Source organism: Myxocyprinus asiaticus, chromosome 15, assembly GCF_019703515.2.
Source record: "Myxocyprinus asiaticus isolate MX2 ecotype Aquarium Trade chromosome 15, UBuf_Myxa_2, whole genome shotgun sequence".
Taxonomy (NCBI): domain Eukaryota; kingdom Metazoa; phylum Chordata; class Actinopteri; order Cypriniformes; family Catostomidae; genus Myxocyprinus; species Myxocyprinus asiaticus.
In genome coordinates this window covers 44,279,074-44,303,143 of record NC_059358.1, presented here as the reverse complement: position 1 = coordinate 44,303,143, position 24,070 = coordinate 44,279,074, and the positions used below count along the sequence as shown (strand labels likewise).

Here is a 24,070-nt window from a genome sequence, read left to right as displayed (position 1 = left end):
GAGCTCAGCAAAAACATCCAGTTTACAGGCGCAACAGGAAACCTCAGATTGATAGATGACAGAGTTCAAAGGGCCACTGTCAAGAGCAAAACAGCACTTCTCAAGCACATGACCAAGATAACTAATTGAGCTATACTACTGACTACTACTGAAATAACAATTGTAGCTACTGCTATATGATGAACTTATGTGCATTTGATTGGTACACCCCTGACCTTGAACCCTAACAGAGATAAAGTGATGCATAGATAGGTGGACATCCACTCAGAACAGCACACTTGAGGCACAACCATGGCAAACCAAAAATCTCCTATACTGTAAGATTTCTCAGTGGACAGAATCTCTCATTACTAGCTCTGAAAAATCCTGGGAACAGCAGACAACCTTCTACCTAACAAACCTCACCAAAGTATTTCACTTTGGTCAGATTTGTACCTTGGTCGGGTACATTAAGTGTACATCCCATTACAAGTTAGCTGATCATAAAATTTGAACATCCACTATGGCTTTAATCAAGGATGAATCCTGGCTCCAACCCTCTTCAGACAGTTCCTCTCCATGCTCTTGAAGCATACCTTCTACACAGACTGAATAGACAATCATTATTTTATGTACATACTGAGAAGGTCTATGAGGAATCAAGCACAAACTAGAATACACCATGTACTCCAAAAAAGACTGTTTCCACCTACGCTACTGCCACTGTGAACTCATTGTCATTTTTATGAAACCAATTTGAGATGACTTTTGCTTTGTGACATGGTGCATAATCATGTTGAAAGTAGCCATTAGAAGATGGGTAAATTTTGGCCATGAAGGGATGCAGATAGTCAGCAACAATACTCAAATAGGCTGTGGCATTCATGCAGTTATTGATTGGTATTAACAGGCCAAAGTGTGCCAAGAAAACATTTAACACACCATTACATCACCGCCACCAGCCTGGACTGTTGACATAAGGCAGGTTGTGCCCATGGATTCATGCTGTTGGCGACAAATCCTGACTCTACCATCTGTGTGCCTCAGCAGAAATCGAGATTCATCAGACCAGGCTACGTTTTTCTAGTCTTCAACTGTCCAGATTTGGTGAGCCTGTTCCCACTGTAGCCTCAGCTTACAATTGTGTGGCTATCTGAGTTACCATATCCTTTCTGTCACCTCGAACCAGTCTGGCCATTCTCTGTTGACTTCTCTAATCAACCAGGTGTTTCCATCTGCAGAACTGCCGCTCACTGGATGTTTTTTGTTTTGTTTTATTTTTTATTTTTAGTAAACTCTAGAGACTGTTGTGCGTGAAAATCCCAGAAGATCAGCAGTTACTGAAATACTCAAACCAGCCCGTCTGGCACCAACAATAATGTCACATTCGAAATCACTGAGATCACATTTTTTCCCCATTATGATGGTTGATGTGAATATTAACTAAAGCTCCTGACCTGTATCCGCATGATTTTATGCATTGCACTGCTGCCACATAATCGGCTGATTAGATAATCGCATGAATAAGTAGTTATACAGGTGTTCCTATTAAAGTGCTCAGTGAGTGTATATTCAAAGATGCTCTCTATGGCGACCTTGCTGTTGGCTTCTTGTAACCCTTCCAAAAAGCTGTAGTGATATGAGAGCTATGGATACTGGAACAGTGCTGGTAAATTGTGAAAACTGTAAGTATTCTCCATCAAAACCTTGACAAACTGCTGAAACACTCAGAAGAGAGACACTGAAGGAAGGAAGGAAAACTCCACATCACTCTCATTATCTGTTCCACATGCAGTCATACCTCCTAAGATGCACATTACATGGTTGCCTAGGAAGCCTTGTAGTAATATGTTTTATATAAATACATTTCTTATACTTTATATGAATACATTATAATAAATATTGATATACCCAGTACTGTGAACAGAAATGTAAGCCAGCACACCTTGATAATAAAGGAACACAGGGCCATTTAGAGGAAGTAATTAAATGGTGGAACTAAAAGCACACTTTTCCTTTACAAAGAACTGTATAGCACTGCGTGGGAGTATTTGAACTACTGTAAATACATGAATAGCTAAACACAGAAATTGTACAACTGAAACAAAGCCTTTATGGTATTATGATATTCAGCTGTAAGGAAATCCAATGGCAGTGTGTCATCCATACTACTTGTGATCAAATAATTTGAACAGCTGCAACATAAATAATGAAATTATCTTGCAAAAAAAAAAAAAAAAAAAGCAGATACAGTATTTGAGTATTATCATATAAACGTATACCATGATAATTACTATTATTATTACATAAACATAAACCATCTAAAATAGACTTCTATTATCTCTACTGTTATGTTGGGGTCATTTTTATCCATTTAAAAAACAGTGAAAACTAATCGTAGGTGCATCTCTCTTCTTGTGCTTTTAGATCTTAGTGCTGCCTTTGACACTATAGATCATAACATTATTTTGGATAGGCTTGAGAATTATGTTTAATTATAATTAATTATGGCATTTGTGGACAGGCATTAGCTTGGTTTAGTTCAGATTTATCAGACCGCTATCACTTTGTCTGCGTAAACGAGGAATTGTCAGATCAAACTAAAGTTAAGTACGGAGTACCACAGGGATAAGTTTTAGGACCTCTGCTTTTCTCCCTATATATGCTTCTCCTGGGAGACTAATGGAATTAGTTTTCACTGTTACACAACAATACCCAACTTTATATTTCCTCGAAACCCGACAAAATTTCCCAATTGTTCAAGTTAGCAGAGTGTATCAATGATATCAAAGATTGGATGGTTAGAAATTTCCTTCTTCTCAATCCTAACAAAACAGAGGTATTAAACATTGGACCAAAAACTTCTATAAAATAAGATGGTAGAGTACAATTTGATTCTTGATGGTTGGACTTTTACATCATATTCTACAATGAAGAACTTGGGTGTTATATTTGATAGCAATCTGTCTTTTGAAAATCATATTTCCAATGTTTGAAGAATAGCATTCTTCCACCTCAGAAGTATTACTAAGTTACGACACATGCTCTCTGTTCCTGATGCCAAAGAGCTAATTGATGTGTTCATGACCTCAAGACTAGATTATTGTATGTCCTGCAGATTCCATAAATAAGCTTCAGTTGGTTCAAAATACAGCAGCTAGAGACTAGAATCAAGAAATATGATTGTATCAGCCCCATTTTATCGTTGCTACATTGGCTGCATATTAAGTTTCTTTTTAATTTTAAAATTCTGTTTATTACTTCAAAGCTTTGCATGCTCTAGCTCCACAGTACTGTTAATAATACCTAAAATATATCAAAATCCATAAAATGAGGTAGATCCTTTTCCTATTTGGCTCCTAAACTATAGAATAATCTTCCTAGCATTGTTTGGGATTCAGACTCATTCTGTCAGTTTAAGTCTAGACACAAGACTCATCTCTTTAGTCAGGCATACACCTAATTATCCCTCAACTCATAGTTATGCTGCATAGTCAAGTCTGCTGCAATGGAAACAATTCTCATATTCTATAACTTTGCTTTAAAGTGAATGGGGTCTATGTTAATATTATTATATTTGTTTCCCTGTCTCATCCTGGGGATACATATCCTGAGTTTATCAGAGCCTGCCAGATCCAGCCCCTGTCCTGCCAGATATCCTTTTCCCACCTCTGTGTGTCGCTGAGAGATGAGAACTAACTGCAGCCTGTTCCAGCCAAACATCTCAGTTTAATCTAATGCGATGGACATCACAGAGGATAAGCTGCTGTCAAGCCAAACCGTAAGACATGGGATACTTCACTGGTCACTGCCTTAACCTAGGACTTCACCATAAAGGAACTTCCAAGCCTCAAGCTGGACTGCAAGGCACACATCACTGACCTTTGCCTGCATCATCTTGGTCAAAGGATGGACTACACTCTCTTAAAAATAAAATACATACAATACATGAATGCCAACTAAAGCTTTCATCAGCCAAATAACAAAGGACAATGTATCTATCTGGACTTCGGCAGTCAACTCGGGATGGACTTCAAAGAAACTAAATCATTAATCTTACAGTTCATGCAAAATCCTTTACGTTAAACTTTGGTCCTCAACATCTACTCAGTTTACTGAATTAAACCATTACTTGTATTACACATAGACATGGGCATAGCACAGAATCCTGGGCCCTATGCAAAGACAGTGTTGGGGCCCCTTTCCCATCATCCCTGCTATTTATCACACTTTTTTTCCCAAATAACAGTGTACACCTATACAAATAGCACTCGCTGTTAGAGTAATCGCTGGCGAATTACTGATGTAATGTTTAAACCAACAGTATTAAAAAATATGTACTGTATATCATGTAAAGGTACAGTATATAAATGACATAAATGACATGTCTGATATGTATGCTACCATCAGGTTCATGTGCATTGTATACTAAATAGTATAAGTGGTAGTAGTAATGGCACTTGTGCTAATAATTTAGTGTTTAATGATTGTGATTGAGATTGTTATTATTGCTATTATTACACTATGTAAATTAACCTGAGAATGCATGTAATACATGCTGTGTACTTGGCATTCATAAAGATGGCCAATTTATATTTTTACAATCCAGGCCAAATTTCCTTTCTGTTGAAAATTTAAAATGTGTTGGATGCTTAAACAGTCTGTTGTTGCCTAACTACACTCTGGGCTTACCTTGACTCACATCCTCAGCAACATTAATAGAAGCAGTAGGAACTTGTGATGGGCCTGCTGCTTCACTCTCTGTGACTGTTTCTGGAACCAAGTGTTTAATGTGTTTTATCATTTTTCATTTGTATATTTTTTTTCCAATTTTATCCTGCCATCTTAATGTTATGACCAAGTTTGCTCATTTTAATATTTTGATGCAAGATCCACGCAATCAGTCTGTATCTACAAACATCATTTATCTATTGTTTTCCATATTTGCTAACATTTTATCTCTGAAGATTTGTCTCAAGCTCCCACACTTTACGTGTTACTTCGGTGTTTACAGTGAGATAAGAACGTTTATCAGCAGCTTGGAAACAAGTTGTTTCTCAGATGTAGCGAAATGCAGACTACTATTTACATAACATACTGGCATATTAGGTCACCTCGAACAATTTTGTTCTCACCTGCTCTCTTTGGAAAGATATTCATGAGGTGTTGTTTCCCCTCACTTTGTTTCTTTTTCTTCTCCTCCCTCTCTTTTCTTTTTTGATATCCCGATTTTTGTTTGGACATTGTGTGTGTTGAGACTCGAAAAATCACTACTCTCAGATGACTGCTTCTCTCCGCTCTCCCTCACAGCCAATTGCCGTTTGGCATCGCTCCTAGACAACCAATCAAATGCAAACTGTGCATATACTGTGCTCGTGGGAGGCATGTACACAGATGTATGCCTGAGCTTGTAAAACGGGTGAGGAACAAACAGATAAATAGCACAGACACTGTATACATGCAATTTCACAATTGTGAAATAATAATAGTAGTAATAATTTTAAAGTAATAACTTTGTGGGCCCCTCACATGCCAGTGCCCTATGTACTCATACAACATAGATGGAGTAATTAATATTGGCATTATGTTCATGGTGTATAGCCAGAGGGGAACTGGCTCCCCTGGTGAGCCTGGTTTCTCCCAAGGTTATTTTTTGTCCTAAACTAACATGTTATGGAGTATTGTTTTCCTTGCCAGAGTCACCTTTAGCTTGCTCACTGGGGGACTAAAGACAAAAAATGTATTGAGGTATAATCTACAAAGCTTTTTGTCATTGTTTTTTTTTTTTTTTTTTTTTTAATTCCTTTTCATTAGCTGGGGGTCATATTCTGAGAGAAAATGGAAGAATACCGTCATAATCCCCTCCAGGAGGCCAGAGTCCGGTTTTGGGGGAATCTGTCTCTCAAGGGACCACTTCTCCACAATGGAAGCAACTTGAGGATTGTCCACATTCAGTATGCGGAATCCGGTCATATTGACTCCACAGAAGCGATACGGCTCCAGGTTTATGGCCATGAGATCCTAGAGTAAGAGTGAGAGACAGAGAATCTAATTTAACCAGCCCGAATCGAGCTTCTTTGTTACTGGGTGAGAGGCTTCTTTTCTCTTTGTCCCATAATAAAAGCAAGAGATAGAGAAGGGGGGGTTGGGGGTTAAAAGAAGACAGACAGAGCAAAAATAAAAGAGATTAAGGATAACACCATGATTTCCAGGCCGCCTGGGTACAACCAGATGAAATGTAGAAGGATGTACACCTCTGTGCCAGCGTTTATGATATCATAGACAGTGAGCCAGAGCTGAGTGAAACAGTTATTTCCTCTGTAATCTAGTGTTCATTGCTGCTATTCGGTGAATTGAACCGTAAACACTTCGCTTTGATTGCTGCCCTGACACTGAAATGTATCACTGTCTGTGGATTCAATGATTTTCAGCAGTGTGGATTCTAAAATGGATCTGAATTTCACATTCTCAAAGCAATGATGTGCGACCAAATCCTCCTAAAATTAAATTGCTGGTGTGTAAAATGGCATTGAGATTAAGTGTGAATGAATCAAGATCTTTTTCGGTTGAGGTCAAAGCAGAGCGAGTTGGCATGGCTATCTCATGCGTGCTTCTGTGAAATCAAGAATGAATGGCAAAATGAGCAAGCCAGTGTTCATTGAAAGAACTTTCTGTAATCGGCAGCGGCTAATTAATGTTCTAGAAGAATACCAACACACACCCACACTACATGCGCTATCGTATGTGCAGTTATCCTGAGTAGAGTCACTCTGCTTCTCACACCAGCCTACACATTGCCAAACATGAAAACATGTTGGGTAGGTGGGGACAGTGAAGAAATGTTGTAGAACATAATGGACTATTTCATTAACACCCTGTGGGGCTGGAACTGTGGGAAGAGGGGCATGCAAAACATATGCAGAAGAAAGCTTACCCTGAGAACAACACTTTTTTTTAACTATAATGTAAATTATTTCTGCTTAAATGTACATTTCAAGCTATTTTCCATCTTAATGTTTTGCTGTGTCATTGTAACAGTGGCATCATATTATGAATGATGAGCGATGATGAAATGCTCAGGGACGTATTCTAGTTAAATTAGGATTATTATATTAAATCTCATTACACAAGTAGCTAAATTATGTATATCACTCTCTTGGATGAAGTTATGTCAATATATGCACAAGATGAACTGAGTTATGACATGTGAATCACAATAACCAACAACAACATCATCAAAACAGTTTTCTTATAGAAATGAAAACATTGTCTTTGTGGCATTAATTAATTTCACAACAGCATAATTATAAAATCATTAATGTTCCTTAAATTAAGGGTTAATGAAGGGGTTAATTAATAACTAATAAGTGATAAAAAAATAAAATGAAAAAAGCTTTATAAATAATTGATATGCGATTATAGAAACATTAATTAAAAGGGTGACTTTCGTGCAATACTTTCCGAAAAGTTACGTTATAAATGCTCAATAAACACACTTATTCATATTTATTTTAATCAAAAATATAAAATGTCCTAATTCATTATTTATGTCACAATACTGAACAAATAGACTATTATGAGATTAAAAGGAGGGATTATGTCATTTTGTGTTTCTATTCATGACTGTAATGTCTTGATTCACTTGTGTTGTCACTTTCCTTGTCACACTGATGTGAAAAGTTACCTAAAGTCCTCTGCAAAAAAACACTTTTCAGCTATTTATGCTCATTCACAGCATATATCATAAAATAAAGCCTGATGACCATTAAACCAGACTGAAATTTATGTTCACAGGTTTCTTATGTTGGCAACTCCTTAATAAATGCTTCATATGTGTCCACTTTACATTAAGATACATTCATAGGTTACTAACGTTGAATAAGTGTTATTAAGCATTTATAACGTGAGGCAAACTGCCTTAATATTTACTAGTATTGTATAATTGGTATTTGCAATGGTATTTGCATACCACTCTCCCGGACATACGGGTATAAAAGGAGCTGATATGCAACCACTCATTCAGGTTTTGTGCTGAGGAGCCGAGACAAGGTCCCGGCCATTTCAGCAGGTAGTTCAGCGTTGTGGCAGGAGGGACATAACGTGAAGTTCCCTATCTGTCACTCACTCGACGTTGTGTAGATGTTGTGACAATAGGGGTCCCTATACGAAATGTCACAACTGGCTGAACTATGTTACATGAACTTGTAGCCAGAGCACCAGGCCGACACGTAACCTCCCCCAACACTGTTATGAGTGTCGAACAGCCCTTTGGGGACAAGTCGACTGCCCAAAAGTTAGAGACAGGCTAGCCCAGTCATGGCCTCTTATCCTCTTTTTTTTCCCCTCTCCCCCCCAAAAAAGTAATTAATCGACTGGGGCCACCAGGTCTACGTCAGGGGGGTGTCCCTCCCAAGGGGAAGACACCGCAGAGACCACACCCCACCCGGGGGGGGAGGTATTTTGAGTGGAAATACGTCACATGGTCTTGCCGAGCTTTGTCGGAAATATGTCATGTGGAGAAGTCCCATGGTAGGTCCTACCCTACGGGGGAGAAGTTTCTACAAGCATGGTGAGTGGGGCAGAAGGGCCTCTGCCCAAGGAAGACGCAGTTTACCAATAGTGAAACGAATTAGCGGAAGATATACGTCACATGGGGTTACCTATGGGGAACCAACACATGCGGAGCACCTACCCAGGTACAGGGCTTAGTTAGCAGATGTACTGAGCCAGCAGCGAGTTTCTCCGCAAAATCGTCTGCCATAGGGCTCGGAGGAAATCATCCAGGGAACACAGTTTGTGAACACTAATGGGAGTCAACAGCACATGTCTTCAGCTCAGGGGAGGTGAAAGGCGCTATGTGCAATGATACACCCGGCCAGCTGTACCGGATTTACCTGCTTGTGCCTGCCACTACATGGGACGAAACCAGTTCCATCCGGAGATTGTAGAACCTCGCAAAGGTGTTGGGTGTTGCCCAGCCCGCTGCTCTGAAAATGTCTGTTAGAGAGGCACCACTGGTCAAGGCCCAGGAGGCCACTACACTCCTGGTAGGATGGGCTCGAAGCCCTGCCGGGGGTGGCACGTCCTGGGCGTGATATGCCATTGTTATGGCGTCAATGAGCCAGTGGGCGATCCTCTGCTTGGAGACAGTGCTTCCTTTCTGCTGTCCACCAAAACAGACAAAGAGCTGCTCAGAGACTCTAAAGCTCTGCGTGCAATCCAAATAGATGCGTAAAGCGCGCACCGGACACAGCAATGTCAGGGCTGAGTCTGCCTCCTCCTGGGGCAGCGCTTGCTGGTTCACCACCTGGTCCCTAAAAAGGGTCGTGGGAAACTTGGGCGCATAGCCCGGTCAGGGTCTCAGGATCACATGAGAGTAGCCCGGACTGAACTCCAGGCACGTTTCGCTGACAGAGAATGCTTGCAGGTTCTTGGCGGCCGGCTGTGAGACGGGTGGCATCTGCTTCCTGCGGTGGGCTCCTCGCCGGGGCCGGGGCAGGATGTGCCGGATAGCCTCCGTCTGCTGCTTCACTGCCAAGAACCGCTGGGCAAAGTCCTCGACGGTGTCGCCGAACAGGCCAACCTGGGAATTGGGGGCACCAAGGAGCCTCTCCCATCTCGACCAGGTTGAGCCAAAGGTGGCGCTCCTGGACCACCAAGGTGGACATCACCTGCCCGAGAGACCGCGCCGTGACCTTCGGCCCGGAGAGGGTCGGTCGCCGAGTGCAGCTCCTGCATTGATCCCAGGGCGGAACTACCCTTGTGCAGTTCCTTTAGCGCCTTGGCTTGGTGGACTTGCAGGAGAGCCATGGCGTGCAGGGCGGAGGCAGCTTGTCCAGCGGCACTGTAGGCTTTGGCTGTCAGGGATGACGTATACCTACAGGCCTTGGACGGGAGCTTTGGGCGCCCGCGCCAGGTGGCAGTGCTCTGCGGGCATAGGTGCACCGCAAACGCCTTATCCACCTGGGGAAATCGCCGAATAACCCCTGGGCGCCCTGCCATCGAGGGTAGTGAGGGCGGGGGAGCTGAAAGATCGGGACCGGGCAGTAAAAGGTGCCTCCCACGACCTTGTCAGCTCCTCGTGCACTTCCGGGAAGAAAGGAACTGAGGCGGGGCGTGGCTGTGAGTGGCGCCGCGAGCCCAGGAACCAGTTATTGAGCCGTGAGGATTCAGGGGAGAGCGGAGAGTTCCACTCTAGCTCGACGCTCGTGGCTGCCCAGGAAAGCATGTCCGTCATTTCCGCGTCAGCCTGTGACTGGGCGACTGTACCGGAGGTGGGGAGCCCAGCTGATGCTTCCGCATCCGACTGGACGAACCCGCTCTCCGATGATGCGCTCGAGAGCTCATCACCTTCGCGGGCTCCGAACAACAGGTCGAACTCGCCGTGAGACGAGCCGGCGGACTCATCCGGAAGCCCGATCGGGGCAGACGAGCGTGCTGGGGAATGGGAGGTCCGTGAAGGGATACCCGGCGGAGGTGGTCCCATTGGGGTCCCCAAATCGCCCCCAGTGCGAGCTGTGCTGGCCTCATACCCGTAGGTAGAAGGACCGAAGCAGGGATCTGCTGGGGTGGCTTGCTTTCTTACGAAGGCAAGCTGTGACCGCAACGTTGCCATGGTTATGTTCTCGCAATGAGTACATGATCCATCCACGAACGCTGTCTCCGCATGGGTCGCGCCCAGACACGAAAGACAGCGATCATGACCATCAAAAGGCGAGAGATAACGACCACAACCAGGAATAACACAAAAACGGAAAGGCATCTTTAAAAAAACGTGTCTTTAAAAGACGTTCCGTGTGTGCCTTTCTTTTAGAGAAATATACTCTTTTATTTCTGCCGAAGCACCCAGGGGCGTTCTCTGCAGTGCACCAGTGCAGAGGAGGGAGAAGCCGCTGAAATGCGCTGTCAGATCCAGCAGAGGTGAATAAACAGTCGTGGAATTCAGCTCAGTAAACATCAACCGTTCAGCTCCGAAGAGAATATCTGAATGAGTGGTTGCATACCAGCTCCTTTTATACTCGTATGTCTGGGGAAGTGGTATGCAAATACCACTCGCCAATTTTCATTGGCCTTTTATCAAAGACCAGAGGTGTTTCGGGCTCCCAAGAGTGACCCCTTGTGTCACTACATCGACACAATGTCGAGTGAGTGACAGATAGGGAACCCCTTTTTGGAACCTTTATTTTTAGGAGTGCTCCCCCACAAAATTCTTGTTTCTATGTTTGGTGTTACTTGGCTAAAAGTACTCCAGTTATTCAGCAGAATGATACAGTTACAGGTCAAATGTTTTTCAGCCAATCTGTTTGCATGACTAGACCTATCTATTTGATAAAGAACAGTGATGTGTGAGATGGTGGGTGAATTGTGGGGAATCAAGAGATTGTCTTCTGTTGCCTTGCAACTAAATGAAATGTATCTCTTGAGGGTCAAAGGCATGGTCTATTTATCATCACGACTGATAAATGTGTGAAGAAAATCATAGATCATTCATTTATTATAATCATAACAATCTAATAAAGTGCCTCTTGGTGCAAATACACACAGCTGATTGGTTTTTACTGTGTGCTGGGTAGTAATCAAGCCTTTAGCAAGGATCAGTAAGCCTCAGTCATAACTCAGGTGCTTGACATTTAACGAGCATTAAAACGCCTTTTCAAAATGTGTTCAAGAGGGCTTTGTTCCCTCCACACCTTTATTTTATTTATTTATTTATTTTTTATCTGATCTTTAGGACTGACTGTTCTCATTGTTTTTACAAAAATCTGATTTGAAATGGATCCGATCTGTTTTACGATTCACTTTTTTCCCAAAAATATTATTTTAATTGGATTTAAAACTAACATACTAATGTGGTTTGAAGTTGATTTGTTAAAATCAGATTCCTTGTGGGTTTTTTGCTGTTCAGACTAAAAACAACAAAATGGATATACCAAAGTCAGATATGCCGAATATAAATAAAGTTATTTTTTATTTTATTTTATTTTTTTTATTTTTTTTGCTGCCTGTCTGAACAAAGTCGAGAAGTGGCATTGGTATTTTCAGAAGACAAACAGAAAATCTTTGAAAATAGTTTGCAAGGATTCTACAACTTTTAAATGAAACTTTCATTACAATTTTAACGCAAAGCTCAATTGCTAATCACTCCGTTACCTTTGTAGGGATTTCTCAAAGACATTTAGTTGATTTGAGCTTGAGAGAAGGGCTAATGTTTAGACTGGGTGGTGGAAACTCCATTAAGACTGTTTTTGAAATTGATATTGCAGACTGGATCCAAAGCTCATCTGCAATTAAAAGCCATTCATTAAGTAGAGGCAGCACAAGAACAAATGACATTCAGTTTGCTGTTAGTACTGCAGTACATTACCAGAGTGGTGAAGATGTAGTGATAGTACTCTGTCATCATTCCCATCATCTGGGCCTGGAGGAAGAGGAGGGGAATGGGGGAAAAAGGCAATGAAGAAGGTCAATATGTCAAGTCAGAGTCATTTGCAATCATTGTGGCTGAAAACACAAACAATATACAACAAATAAGATTGCATCAGAACAGAGGAACTATGAAGAGCCACTCATCTATCTGTCTGTGTTTCTGATATTATACATCATAACAGAGTGTCCTGCAGCTTGCCTTCTAGCAGTGATAAGGGCCCTTCAAGGAATAGTTCGGAAATGAAAATTCTGCCATCATGTACTCACCCCATATGTCATTCCAAACTCGTATGACTTTCTTTTATTCTTTTCTTTTTTTATAGAACACAAAATTATATTTACCAATAGGATATTTAGCAGAATGTTTAAGGTGATCTTGTTTCTGTACAACAAAAGTGACTGGAGACACAATCTGTTGAGCTCCAAAAAGGATAATAGAGCACCTAAAAAGGCACCATAAAGGTAGTCTACATGACTTCTGTATTATGTTTAAGTCTTTTGAATTAATACACTGGATTTGTGTGAAGTCACATACTATTTAGAAGAGACAGGTCACTTCTATTAAAATGAATGGGAGAAATTGGAACCTTCAACAGTCAATGGATGTAGAAAGAAAGTCCCGCCTTACAGGAAAATGAGCCAATCACCTTTTAGATATAGACATCACCTGTCAATCAACTTGAGAATACACATGAGCATTAGCTATACAAGCCAGGAAAATTGTTTTTTAGTGTAATCTGAGGTAAAGATGCACCACTGGTGTCAGATTTTACTGCTGATTTGAAATATGTTCTTTGATTGTAATCTTGACCAACCGTTTTTGAGATTTCCATCTTCCCCTATTCATGTAGATAGGAGCTGCTCTTCCATGTCGCTTGTTTACATAGAAAAATAGCTGCCCGAGAATGTTCCAAAGATGGCCACCAGTGGACTGACTTGCTAGAAAGACTTTGGTGAAGTGCAGAGTGAAATTTAAAAGATGCAAAATCGAAGAACAGGTGCAACATCATTTCTGGTAACCTTTGTAATGGCTCTTAAGCACCTACTGCCATTGGTCCACGTCATTGATGGGTGTAACCAGTTGCTACACCTATTTGGACGCCCACTTTTTTATCCGGTTGATTTCTTCACTCAGTTGAGATCAGTCAACATGAACACACTAGAGTGTAAAATTGCACATTGGGAATTGGGCATTCCAAATTGGAGAGAAAAGGGAAGAAAAAAAAAAAAAGAATGAGACATGAAGTTATTGACAACACATTTTAATGTCCTCAGTGGTGCTGGCGATGTCAGAATGTTCGTAAACAGTATACTCCTGCTGACTATTTTTACCTTCTTTATTGAATGAAGAAGAAATTTCCGCATATTGAAACAAGTGCATCACAATCGGTTACAAGTGACAACCAATGTTGACTGGCAGAATTGACAACGCAACATGTTTTAAAGGAATATTCCAGGTTCAATAAAAAGTTAATCTCAATCGACAGCATTTGTGGCATAATGTTGATTATCAAAAACAAAATATAAATAAATAAATAATTTTGACTTTCCCCCCTTTATTAAAAAAGAAAAAAAATAGAAAAGATCAAAGGTTACAGTGAGGCACTTACAATGTGAATGGGCCCCATTTTGGAGGGTTTAGAGGCAGAAATATGAAGCTTATAATTTTATAAAAACGCCTATATTAATTATTGTTAAAACTCAAGGAATATTTGAGCTGTAAAGTTTTTTTATTATTATTATTTTTTAAATAGTTTTACAGTGGTTTTAGGGTTTACAGCATTATGTTGTCATTGCAAAAAAGTTGTAAAATTTTATTTACATAACTTTACACAGAAAAGGTTAATAAGCAATTTTATCACACTAAAATCATACATTATTTTAACGTTTACAGACTGGCCCATTTGCTTCCATTGTAAGTGCCTCACTGTAAACCAGATGCTTGCTTTTTCAAAAGAAATGTACACAAATGCAAATGAGATTTGAGAGCTTTGGTGGAAGGACAGCGTTTCATTTAATATATCGACATAAAGCTGAAGTATGTAATTTCTGTGCTACTAGTGCCACCAAACTGAATTGCAAAAATAGCTTTGTTTTCAAAACAAATTTCTGAATACGCCCCCTGTCTGCCATTGGTCATACAAAGAGATAGTCCCACCCCAACTCACTGCATTGGTTGGGAGACAATGTTATTGTGTTTGTACAGACGGGTCACTCAAAACAAAGAGAGGAATTTTCAGAGTGCTACCGAGAGGCACAATGTTTACAGTTTTCGAGAAAATTTACCTATGAATGGCTTGCTTACAGTTGTCTCTTATAGTTGTCTCTTCCGAAGGCTCAGAATATACCACATAGGACTGTTTTGATACTTTCATTGTCAGTCCCCATTCACTTTCATTGCACAGAAAAGAGCAGTGTGAACATTCTACCTAACATTCTGCCTTTTGTAATCCACAGAAAAAAAAGAAAGTAATACGGTTAAAAAAAAACAAAAAAACCTTCCTTTAATCAAAGATATTGATTGATTTATATATCCCTCATTCTTCATTCATATGTGCTTATTCCCAAGGTGCTCATATGTCTGCTTTAATTATACCATCTGTTGTGAGGAAAACCCAAGGTTATGCTTAACTCTTTTATTCTTCCAGACCGTAATCACTCAAGTTTGTTGAGGAGTCTGAAACTATTTAATTTCTCACACTGGACGGCAAAAACAGGCCCTTCAGTTTGTCTCTGTACTCTATATATCCTCCAGTCCCTCACACACGCACACTTCCGACAACCATAGACTGCCTTTTAAAGACTTGTGGGATTTGGCCCACAGCCGTCTTTCTCAGACTCTGTGTCCCACTGCATTTCCCATTTCTCTCTGGCCTGAGGGGGAGTACATGCTTCAACGAAGTTCAGGAGGGCTGACAGAGAAAAACGAGCCGCAGACAAGTTGTAGATAGGTGACCGCAGGACTAAGCTTATTAAGAGGACTGGGGTCACAGAGACCCACACAACTTTTTCGTAAGTTCAAATGTGAAGCAATACACCCTACAGTTAAACATGTAAGATATTTGCAGGGGATTCAGTGTTCTGAAATGAAGAGCAAAATACTGTCTGAAGATAGTTTGAAAAACAAAACAAAACAATGTAAAGCACTGGTTTGTTGGACAATGGTTTTTCTTAGGAATAAATAGCAACAACATGTCCAGTCCATTTAACCCGAGGTAAACATTATCGATAACAGTTTAGTTGATATTAAGACAAGCTTTTGTTTTGTTACAAGGAAAAGTAGACATTAACTGTACTATCTACATTTTCACATCTACAGCACTTGTGAAAAATACTGTCTACCCTGTTTAACTGTGTGTTCCATGTTGTGTTGGTCCCAAAAATATTACTTATAGCATACTTACAGCCAAAAAAAAAAAAAAAAAAAAAAAGCCTGAATTTAATAGAAAAAAACAAAATATAAACAGATATAAATAGTGCTGGAGCTTTTTTCAGAACTAACTTAACTCTTTATAAATCTCATAAATAAGATTTTTAGTGGATGTATGAAGTCAGTTCCCCTCAAGTTCATACAGGCGTCCTGTGCAGAGTAACCAAAGGTGGAGTTAAGCACCTTAACTACCACAGCTTGATCTCATGAAAATTACATTCCCATGGCAAAATTTTTGCAAAACAAAATGACATGCTTCATTACACATTTAGCTGCAGTTTCCCAGTGAAATATCCAGCGGGGGCGCCAAAAGCGAGTGAAATGGCTTCATAATCAGATGAGGTTTTCAAGATGAAGGATAGATGGAGCTTTCACTGAGTAAAGCGTACCTCCCTAACCTGAAATTTTAACCTAAATCTAACCAATAGTTTCCTAAAAAAGCAAGTGAGAGGTTAACAAAACAGAAATCTTCACTCTCAACCAGCACTTAAACCTAAATAATAGTGTCCTAAAAGCAAATGAGAGGTAAACAAAACAGACATCCTTACGCCTGTCTAAATGTGAGAAATGTGAGCGATGTGAGCGATGTCATTACGCAACACCCTTGAGGGTGTCTACTGTACACTGGGCATGTCAAAGTGAATGTTCTATACTTTGAGAAAATAATGCAGCTACTTTTAGTTAACTACTCCCCAACACTAATTAAAACCTAATACTGTAAATTTCATAAGTTTTGCTTTAAAATGTGCTTGTGCTATCTGTTCTATAATATAAATGCTACATAGTTAGACATTTTATTCTCTAGTGCAATAACATTTTGTAACTGCGGCTGAAGTGTCAAAAAAATTTTTGGGCAGGAGTCTTAAGCAAAAAGCATATGGCAAATTCAGTTCCCAAATCTAACACAGCTTCACTGGGTCAACTAAGAATCTACTTCCTCTTCAAACTTCGAAGCAACAGGTTCTAAGGAACTTCATCAGATAGCATGATATGAGCATGTATCACTTTCAAAGAGTGTGAACTCACTTGTTTGAGGATCTGTGCAGCCATTATGTGGCTGCAGTCGAAGATAATGCGAAACTCTCGGCTCCGTTTCATCTCCTTGAGCAGAGGCCTGGTGTCTGTGGTGTCTAGAGGGAGCTGTCGGATCTTCAGTCTGATGTTATACCTGGACGGAGCCATAATTAACTCCTGAAGCCTGATTAATCCTGCACAAGAAGAGGTCAGGGTAATTTAACTGCATATAACAACATCAGTATGCTAGCTAAAGGTGTTTTTTGGAACATGGTAACTGATTTGTTGTTGGTCCAGGGTGGATTTCCAACTCTAACTAGCTTGGCCAAGATGGTTTATCAGGTCACAACCAGGTCTACCGGTTGGTCTACCAACTGGTAGTCCAACCATATAGATCAGCTTGGACCAGCTAATGACCATAACGGCCAGCTTCCAACTAGAAACCATGTAAAACCAGCTACCATCTTGTAAAACCAGCTACCATCTTGTCAAAATCATTGTCAAATCTCCATCATTGGATCATCATTTGATGAATCGCTGCCATGATCAAGAGTTAATGTAGACAAACATCAATGCTAGGCACATAGTGGTGAGTTTAGTGAATCTTCAATAAGCGTAATTTCCATTAAAAAGAACAACAAATACAGCCACAAGCGGCAATTATCGTGGTTTGGACAGGTGGAGTGAATGACCAAAATTGCCAAATTGGAAAGTCAGACCTGTCAGGGGCAAATTAATTCCATTACTAAGTACTCTAGTTACTTAGAAGGTATTCCATATGCCATTCTATCTTTTTCAAACTGCTCCTAGAATGTTGGTACGATTCGCATGAAATTTGGCATGTATCATCTAGAGACCCCCATGACAAAAAAAATTAAAATAAAAATCATACAAATTTTGATTGGTAAAATCGTTTAGAAGTTATAAGCCAATAAATGTGTTTTGCTGTGGCCCAATTCACTTATCAATCTATATCTACTGAACGATTTGACTAATCAAATTTGCCTTTAAAACTTTTTGTCATGGAGGTCTCTAGATGAGAAATGCCAAATTTCATGTGAATCCAACAGTCTAGGAGCAGTTTCAAAAAGTTATTATTATTATTATAATTTAAATTTTTTGGATAACAAAAAATGGCAAATGGAATACCTACAATGTAACAAGAGTATTAGTAAATAAATTAATTTGCCCCTACGAAATGTATGATTTGTTTCTGCCCAGATACTTTTAGAGAAATAATAAAATAATAATAATAATAGTATAATAATATAAAGAAGAAAATGATGGTGAAGAAAATCAGTACATATACAACAGGGTTCCAGCACCTTCGGCATACAGTCAATTTAACAGATAGATTGTTTGTTGTTGTTGTTTTGTATTGTTTCATAATAAATCCGATTTTGTCGCATTTGTATTACATATCTCAGATTAAGTGTTTTCCATTCCCTTCCCTGTCACTGCTCGATTTATTTGATTAAAACTGTTTCCAGACCTAAATCGTTGCCTGAGGACTCATTCTGACAACGAGGGGGACTTGAGCTTCTTATCACTGAAATACAGAGTCTAAAATACACTCTTAAAGGCAACTGGGACTTTATTCATCATGTAGCATTTTACAATGACACACTTAACAATAAAAGCATTATCTCTCACCTGTGCTGTCATCATAAACCACGGTGGCTGTTTTCCACTTGAGAAACTGCACCAGGTCTAAGATAGCGTAGCTGAGAGAGGAGTAATCAGGGTACAGGTTGGCATAAAATGTGTCCCTGTTGTCCATAGGATGGTGTTTCCATCGTACTTGTATGTGTGGTACTTCCAGGGCATTGCAGATGGACTGTACTGCATTGGATGAGGAGCTATGAGACGGTCCAAATATGGCAACGACACCTAAAGACAGCTGGTCACACGCTGGCGAGAGCAGACGCCAGGTCATGTGGGAAGAAATGTCAAAATGGAAATGTCACTGCACATGGAATTTTGCTTTGTGCAGCTATACAAAGCTGTGGTATGTTATGCTAGGTAGAATTTTGTATTATTATTATTATAGCCTATGTACACAAGTGGTTCTGGATCAAATCATGTAAAACATTTTAGCAGAGTTTAGCAGATTGAGTCTGTTGATAACGGATCGTAACCAAACCTCAGCATGAAATGGTCAACATGAAAATGATCAAAGTCAACATGAAATGGTGTTCACAACCCATTTTACTTCATGTAATATGGTGTATTTCTAAATTAGACAGCACATTAAAATAAAATTTAGTTAGACGTGATTATATCCATGGAGAATTGATAGAAGGGAGGACTTAACTTCTATGCTACCAAGCCCTCTTATTTTTTTATTACATTTTGATCTTTTGATGAAAGATTATGAATGCAACAGTTTTCATTTTCACACATTTTTACACAGTTATTCTGTTGTGAATTCCTCAGGACGAGTATTTTTTTTTTTTTTTTATATTATTCTTTCACCGATGATTCATTCAGAATAAGACCGGTTATACGTCTTAAGTAGGTAAATAGGGTTTTTATTTCATGTTGACTTTATTGTGGATTTGGCCTTAGAAACATTAGGTATAATGTAAGCAATATCATCAACAAATGTTACAAACGATCAAAAATCTACTGCGTGTCAAGAACTGACCAGTTACCACAAATGTTCATATTCTCACTTCAAAGCACTTACCTTTTCTAGAGGCTTCAAAGCTATCGTAGATATTAATCCTCTGAATGTCGTACGTTAACGTCGTGTTGGGCAATAATGTCCTGTTTCTGTTGATATTATTAACTGCAAATTTAAAGGCCAGCTCCTCTGAGCTCACCAGTGCCACAGGTCCATCGGTTTGTTCAAAAATCCCTCCTGAAAAACAACAAGAGAAATGAATTCAGTTTCAAATTAACTAACGCTGAATTTGGAGGAGCACATTCAAACCTCTGGAGGTGTTTTGCATTTAGATCTGCTTGTGTACTTAAATAACCTCTATTCGATCTGCTCAGTAGAAAGAAAGCGTCTCTGACAGTCACAACTCAGGCTTTTAAAGTTCAAGGCCATAATGGAGATGAGTGGAGTGAAAGAGACAGAGAGAGAGAGAAGTAAATGGCTTCATCAAAGGTACTTTGTCTCCTTAAGGCCTGCAGGTCACCTTTTATTCCCTCCTAAAATAAAAAAAAATAAAAAATATTCATACACAGGCCTACTGTATAGCTTTCTGCACAGAAGTGTGAAAGTTTGAAAGTTTGGCACTTTCCACAGATATTAACATAGCATGAAAAGTAGACGATTTTAAACACATCAAATATCCGTATCCCTAAAATGGTGGTTTTGACCTGTCTTACTGTACCTTCTTGACTTTATCTAGCAGTTAAAAGTGTACAAGCAACATCAACAGGACCCTTTTGACAGCATGATCAGGAAACAAGTAAATGACTTCATTCCATTTTCTAAAATTTTGTTGAGTGTATTTCTCAATTTATTATCAACCATTCAACCCCGTTACCAAAGTCGTTTATTTGATGCTTATCGGTAGAAAATAACAAAATCACACTAATCAATGTTGGAATGGACTGTTCTATTTTCAATACAATTAAGCTAAATAGACAGCATTTGTGGTATAATGTTGATTACCACAAAAAACTTTGGCAGGTGCTATTTGCACCCCAGTGCAAATAATGGTATATGCTATTTACACCCCAGTGCAAATAGTGGCAGGTATATTTTGCACCCCAACCCTGGTGCAAATAATGGTAGATACTAATTGCACCCTGGTGCACATAGTGTCAAATACTATTTGCACCCATATTTAAATACTAACATACAGGATATGGGTATCACTGCAGTGTGTTTATTGTGTTTATTTAGAGTCCCACAGACACACTACATTAACCCCTACCCCTAAACCTGACCTTAAGTTTACCTTGGTTTTACTACAGTAACATGGTTTTACCATGGTATATTTTGTAAATTTACAGTAACCACAAAATAAACCATGGTTACTATATTACCACTATATTACTGTACTAACACCATGGTTAATTGCATTACAACTATGGTTTCTGCCAAAAAACATGGTTACTACCAGGGCCGGATTAACATAAAGGCTAGGCGGGGCTGAAGCCCCAGGGCCCAATCGTGAAGGGGGCCCTGTGGTTGATGCAGAGGGCAGGAGTGCTTCATTACTGTTGGTTGTATTCTTGATTGACAAGTCATAAGTGTGTCTGTATTTAACGTTAAAAATAAAAAGAGATCATTGGAATAGTTGCCTGGTGGTTTTCATTGATTATCCAATGAATATCACTTTTCAGTTTGTGTAATTACATTGGGGATCGCCTCTTTCTTTTACCTGTTGGTATGTCGGTAATGTGGCTAGAACATGTAGAAATAGCGGAGTTCAAAAATGTTCCAAAAAGTGAGAGAGCAGTCCGAAAGCCTGTGCGTACCATGAGCGCGCTGACTGACTTGAGAAACATTTACTCTCAGAATATTTCAGCAATAATGACATGTGTCCCGTCTTTCTGTTGGCTGTTTAAAAGAACCAGCGATGCCCAATTCGTGAACGAATTATTAATTTGAGTCAGTTCTTTTCAGTGAATTGGCCAAACAAGCTTGCAAAACGCCTGAATCGATTCGTGATTCAGTCCAGTTTGTTCAGACGCTCTCTCACAGAATCTTTTGGAGTGGTTTCTCACTCATTATAACAGTATCGGGATATTTACGAACACAGGGAACAAACAGCACTGAATAAAGGGGATATTTACCTACAATCAACTGAAACAAAAGGCTGAATTTTGACAGGTATCATTTAGAAAGGTCAGCAAGGTCAGAATGTGTTTTGCGTCACGCTCACGCTGTTTTTTTTAATCTTTTACCATGTAAACATTCTCTAGATGTATGTCTTTTGACAACAGTGTCACGTTTCACTGTGTTTGAGCATCTCTCACTGGAGCGATGCATTTTTAGGATCCGTGTGAAGTTAAAAAGAACTTCAACTGTTAAAAATGCATCTCAAGACACCCGCGTTCTGCTCTGTTCGTTGTGCTGCGTCTTGCTTTTTTAGCGCGAGAACTCTTCCGACCAGTAACTGTATTTAAGAAATGTTTTAGCCAATAATGCCATTAATGCTACACATGCTCGATAAAATAAAATAAAAATGCTTCTCTCAAAGTATTTTTGCAAAAACAAACATTGTTAGAACCATGGATTTTAATGATATCATCAAGGATTTCTCCTCTTCTGAAGCCAGGAAAAAGACCATCTAACGGTAAGATCCCCTCTGCACTTCTTGAACCAGATTATGTGCAAGAGTTGTTTTAGAACCCTGTTTGCAGTGATTTGATTTCTGCCATCATTGTAATTATGTTGTACTTAATGTGTCTGGAATAGTTAGTATGCTTACTAAATGCTGCTCGATAAGCACTGCTTGTGTGAAATGCATTTTTGTAAAAAAAACAAAAAACAACAGCAACAACAACAACTCTGTAGCAAACATTGTGAGATAGACTACCAAGATAGGCCATGAGGGGGGCCCTTTGGGTTTCTATAGCCCCAGGGCCCTGTGTGTTTTTAATCCAGGCCTGGTTACTACATTACTATACAGTGATGCAATCTACACACAAGCGATGCCGAGCCGCAGGCGCGATCGACAGACCCTGCCTCTGGATCAAACCCTACTCTGCACTCCTCGACATTCACCGTGATCAAATCACTGCAATGTAATCAACATTGATATACATTTTTATCTGTTACTTTAAGTAGTATTAAAGGAAATATTAAGAGTAGAAACAGGAAATCGAATGGGAAAAAGAGTGGGACAAAATGTGGATTCAAACTGCGGTCACTAGGACAACACTACGCATTCACACACCTGCCATGACGGAGTAACACCCTAAAAACTATGATTTGAACAACTTTACAGCTCAGAAAATATTATTTTAGAAGAATTAATGTTATTGCTTTTACAACATTATTAGCTTTACATTTTTGCCTTTAAATAAATACATAATGTATACAGTATACAGTATATGTTTTTTAAGGGTTTTTGGACCTATTGTGTTCCCTGTTTGTGGGAAGCGCCTTTTCACAATCTGTTGAGATTTAGCAAAATGCATTTCATGGCCAAGAAATTCCCTAAATAGAAGAGTTGGAGAAGCAAACTGTTTATTGACTTCTATGTGCAATGGAACCCTATCGAAACAATCAAATGATAACATCTGGAGCATGCTGAGCAATTTTCAGCCCTTGAGGATTAATACTGTTGGACTGCTTCACCTTCTTACAGTATATCTCAGCAATATGACAGGTCATGGAGCCAAAGATGAGTGAGCTGAGAGAAATATAGGAAGACCAATGTTTGTTAGTTGTACAGAATTCAGTTTCACTTATTATCATATTCTGCTATTTGGGATTTAAAATGTTATTGAATTTGATACACTGTAAATCAGATAAACACACATAGTCCAAACACAGAAACACCCGTAGGCTTCTTTAACATTCTGGTGTCAAATTTCCATTGCCTTTAAAAACCGTAGCAGCTCGATCCATGAATGCATGAATATTTAAGAGTTCTTCAGTTAGACCCTCAACAGAGGTCAAGAGCACCCTGAGCATCTCAGTTGTTCTCCCAGAAGGGAAAAAGCTCAAGTATGAGACTGCAGGGGAGATCACAGGCCTACAATCCAGAGAGCAACATCGCAGCCACCGAGCCATGCACACTATTTATGACTCCAGCACCGCTTGACTTCTGAAGAGCCCTGATGCTTAAACTCCCTGGAAAGAGCCCCGACGCATTAAAATAAATGAATCCTGCCGTTTTGTGGGGAAATCTCATTAGAGTACATTAAGTAATTGCTGGAGTATATACTAATTTGACTATTAAGAGGATAAAATGTGCATTGCTCGGAAGCACTAAAACAGATTTAATAAAAAGGGGAGATCTGCCGCTGGGAGGAAGAAAAATGCCCCACGTCGCTCTGCGTTGAATTTCTATTGCCGTTATTTCCAGATATACAAGCCATAAAACAAAATGCTTGTGACACCTTCATCAAACCACAGAGAAGAAGCTTTGTTTTAAATCAGAAGAGTCTCTACAAATAAATCGGCACTCTAGGGCTAGATGATATAGCTGAAAAAAATCATACAGTATTTTGATATTATTGAACCTTTTATTCGATATTCAATATATATCTCTGATCTGAAATGGCCAAAGAGGGTGATTTGTTTTT

General features: G+C 39.6%; 1 protein-coding gene across 1 annotated transcript in view; it reads right to left on the bottom strand.

Annotated features, from left to right (window-relative positions):
* LOC127452519 (glutamate receptor ionotropic, kainate 3-like) overlaps nucleotides 1-24,070 on the bottom strand; it is a 221,813-nt gene that overhangs the window by 97,413 nt on the left and 100,330 nt on the right. Inside the window, exons 2-6 of the mRNA XM_051718017.1 lie at nucleotides 19,539-19,712; nucleotides 18,503-18,760; nucleotides 16,862-17,043; nucleotides 12,344-12,397; nucleotides 5,830-6,000 (exon numbers count right to left, since the gene is read on the bottom strand). Of these exons, the coding sequence (XP_051573977.1) occupies nucleotides 5,830-6,000; nucleotides 12,344-12,397; nucleotides 16,862-17,043; nucleotides 18,503-18,760; nucleotides 19,539-19,712 (839 nt within the window). The remainder of the gene's footprint in view (nucleotides 1-5,829; nucleotides 6,001-12,343; nucleotides 12,398-16,861; nucleotides 17,044-18,502; nucleotides 18,761-19,538; nucleotides 19,713-24,070) is intronic.